This window comes from Neopsephotus bourkii, unplaced genomic scaffold (assembly GCF_033783945.1).
Source record: "Neopsephotus bourkii isolate Nb327-2 ecotype Australia unplaced genomic scaffold, CSIRO-AGI_Nbou_v1 NB_1767, whole genome shotgun sequence".
Lineage (NCBI taxonomy): Eukaryota > Metazoa > Chordata > Aves > Psittaciformes > Psittacidae > Neopsephotus > Neopsephotus bourkii.
In genome coordinates, this window is record NW_026902241.1 from 5,675,894 (window position 1) to 5,679,509 (window position 3,616).

General features: G+C 42.5%; 1 protein-coding gene across 1 annotated transcript; it reads left to right on the forward strand.

Annotated features, from left to right (window-relative positions):
- Window positions 1-431: 431 nt before the first annotated feature.
- MAS1 (MAS1 proto-oncogene, G protein-coupled receptor) lies at window positions 432-2,826 on the forward strand. Its single transcript, XM_061378573.1, has one exon. The coding sequence runs from the start codon at window positions 718-720 to the stop codon at window positions 1,705-1,707; it is 990 nt and encodes a 329-aa protein (XP_061234557.1). The 5' UTR covers window positions 432-717; the 3' UTR covers window positions 1,708-2,826.
- The last annotated feature ends 790 nt before the right edge of the window (window positions 2,827-3,616 follow it).

Sequence of the window (3,616 nt, forward strand, 5' to 3'; positions counted from 1 at the left end):
GTTTGCAGGATATTTGAAGTTGTGATAAGTATTCAGAGTGTGTAAATGTGGTTAAATTATGTTATGCTGTGATAAATGTAGCATTTTGCATTCCCTCCACCTCTGTACTAGGAGGGAATACAATGCTGAGTAACTATTATTTTTACTTAATTAAAACCCTTCCTGGAAAAATGATGTTGGTATCAATTTATTATTTTTTTTTTAACCAAAAAACTTATGAGGCAAATTCACTTGAAATACACATTTAACTTAAAATTTATACCATTAGCTTCAACGGGAGCTGAACAGACCTGTTTCGCAGCAATCCAGGCCTCTAAGAAGAACCACCAATGCTATCTGTGGCTGCTATGATCACGAAAGGTTGCAATGCGATGGGCACATTGCTTGTCTGATCGCTCTTTAAGAGTATCTATCTGTTTAGCTGCGGTTTAGCACTCATGTGCTGAACCCCACTGAGAAGAAAGCTCAGGATTTCTGCTAGTATGATGGGCTTAGCAGTATTTAACATTGCCAAGAGTAGTTCCAACTGGGTTTCAGCTAGCATCAGTATATGAAAGCTGGTTTTCCTTTTGATAAGGCTTTCAGATGTGACCAGAAATTGTGGGTCCACAAAACAGAAAGAAAAGGGGGAGGGGAGGAGCACAACAATGCTCACAGTATATTTTTATACATATTTACAGAAGGAAGATCTGTGCTATCCAAACTTGACCTTTCCTCATGGATGAGTCAAACATAACGTTTCATCCCAGCGAAGGCACAGAGAACATCTCAATGCACAGAAACATTTCTACACAGGAAAGGGTCTGGGAGATATTGACCCCACTTTGGGTAATTATGATCATCTCCTTCCTGGGTTTTTGTGAAAATGGAATTGTCCTCTGGTGCCTCTGCTTCCAGATCAAAAGAAACCCATTCACTGCGTACATCACACACCTGTCCATTGCTGATATCTCCTTACTGCTTTGTACCTTTGTTCTGTCAATTGAGTACATTGCTGGTTTTGGATTTGCATATGGTTTTTACTATTACATAACCACCACACTATCTATTGTCTTCCTTCTTGGATACAATACTGGTCTCTATCTCCTGACAGCCATCAGTATTGAGAGGTGTCTGTCTATTGTTTACCCCATCTGGTACCGATGCCACCGGTCACAGCACCAATCGGCAATTGTGTGTGCAATTCTGTGGACTCTCTCTTTTCTGATGACAGTAGCTGAATACCTAACATGCAAAGATGATTCAACAAAGGAACAATTCGACGATGGCAACCACTGCCAAGCACTGCTCATCTTCACATGGATCCTGACTTTCATGATCTTCATTCCTCTAATGATTCTGTCCAGCCTCATCCTAGTTATCAGGATTCATCGTAACTCCCTGAGACCTCATTCGTCAAAGCTCTACATCATCATTGTGGCCACAGTCATTGTCTTCCTCATCTTCGCCATGCCTATGAGGCTGTTGTATCTTCTGAATTACCACCACTGGTCATCTTTGCTCAGCCAGCAGAACCACGTCACCATTGTTCTCTCCACCGTTAACAGTAGCATCAACCCCCTTGTTTACTTCTTTGTAGGAAGCAGCAAGAAGAAGAGGTTCAAGGAGAGCCTCAAAGTGGTTCTTAGTAGAGCACTTGCTGATGGGTTGCGGCCGAGAAGCCAGGAAGTTGGCATGAGTTTGGATATAGCTGAAACAATTTTCTAATGCTTAGAGGGGAAACTTTAGGGACAAATAATTGGATGTGGAAGGTTTAGAAAGCCACTACAAAATTAAAAGTATTTTTCTTCCATAGAATGTAAAAAGCAGTGGTGAAATAGTACTGTTATCTTTGGTGGCTGAGCAATGGAAAAATATGGACTAGAATAAAGATAACTTCTATTTGTATTTTAATTATTCAAACACATGCTACATCCTGATGTGACTATGTCAGTCAAAGATACCACAGTGGAAAAGAGACAGGCCAACAGAGAATATATAAAAAGGACACAGGAATATGTTATAAATAGTGTGACATTTATACAAGCACCAAGCACCCATAAATGCTATTGAAGTCATCAGGGCCTGTGTGTATACGCATTTTTGAAAGTCAAACCCACTAAACACAGGATTCATGTTACATACTGGGATTTAGTTTTAATGGTTTCCAGGTTGTCTAAGTGCGCAAAAGAGCTGCTCCCTGGGGGAAACAGAGGAAGAAATCCACATGTGGGAGTAAGTCCCCATACATACCCAAAAACATACGGTGCAGCTTAGGTCTATCAAGACCTTTAAGTATATATTAAATCATCAAGTTCCTCTGTGGTTAAGGGGCTACATTGTGAAATCTCCAGCAACATCAGCATTTCTCTGGGTCCTTGGATAATTTGGTAACTTACACACAGGACTAGCTGGCAACATAGGGATGTTGTCAACTCACAGAAGGCTTTTGCCTTAATTATGAAGGGTGGGGCTGGCTCATCCCCAAAATGTCAGTGTTCCTGTAGGTTTAGTTATTCAAGGAGTCTATGAGAAAGTTAGTCCCAACACTTGCTGTCCCAGGCACTTACCTAGTATTTAGCTGTTCTCTGGAGAATATGTACTCCCTGTGTGGTCTTGGTGTTTTGTAACAATCAGTTTTGGATAAACATCAAAAAAGAAAGGTGCCTCACAAAAGGCAGGAGTGGGGCTACACCCCAGCCACACCAATCCAGCTGACTGCCTCCTTCAGCTGTATGCTAAGGTATTGGCGTAGGTGTTCTGCGGAGTTTAATTTCCAGGGCCACTTGCCCAACTGTAGCCAAGCTGCAGAGTACAGAGGAAGACAATAGGAAGGAAGGGATTGGGCTATGTCAGGTTTATGACACAGACAAAACATGGGAGGTCTGGGCAGTCAGAGAGCTGTGGCACTTTGAGACGTCTGGGAGATGCATTTGTTTCTGGCCTCCATGGAGCTCCAAATTCAGCAGGAACTAAGACCTCTTGCCACAGGCAGAAGCAGCATCTTCAGCTTCCCGCCAAGTTTCCACTGGCACACTTAATAGCTAACTGGGGAAAGAAAAATACAACCTTCCCCTTCTTTGTTGAAAGATTGCCAGTCCTGCAATAAGGAAGAGGTAGGTTAAGACTGAGGACTAGATGGGAATTCACATAGAGATGAGATCTCAGAAGGATAAATATTACTTCTACGCATGTGCCTCCTTCTCTTTACATTAAAATGTTGCTGTGTAATTGCAGAAAAGAATTGGGAAAAGGAAGAGGTTACCCTTCTGTCTTCCTAATTCCCTCACTCCACTGAAACCTTTATCTGTGACAGCCCTTCTACTTGTCCCATTTTTTGTTTTTGAAACTCCAGTCCCAGGCTAGTCACATCTACTCATTCAGATGGTAGGTGAGTGCAGTCTGCTACTCTCTTAGGACAGTGATCTACTGTACTGTTTGAATTACAAATCAGCAGAGCAGCTCCCCAGGGCAGGATGCTGCAAGCAGGTCTGTAGACACCCTGGGAGCATCAGGTGGAATGATTGTGTGTGATGTCTACACACATGTGGCATCTGCATGCACCTGCTGGGGACTGGGGGACTGTCAGGGAATTTGTCAACAGTAATACATGCCATAAACTTTCAGGGTAGATGTA

Bases quoted from the DNA above. Each gene is read 5' to 3' on its own strand.
- MAS1 (XM_061378573.1), top strand. From the start codon at position 718: ATGGATGAGTCAAACATAACGTTTCATCCCAGCGAAGGCACAGAGAAC.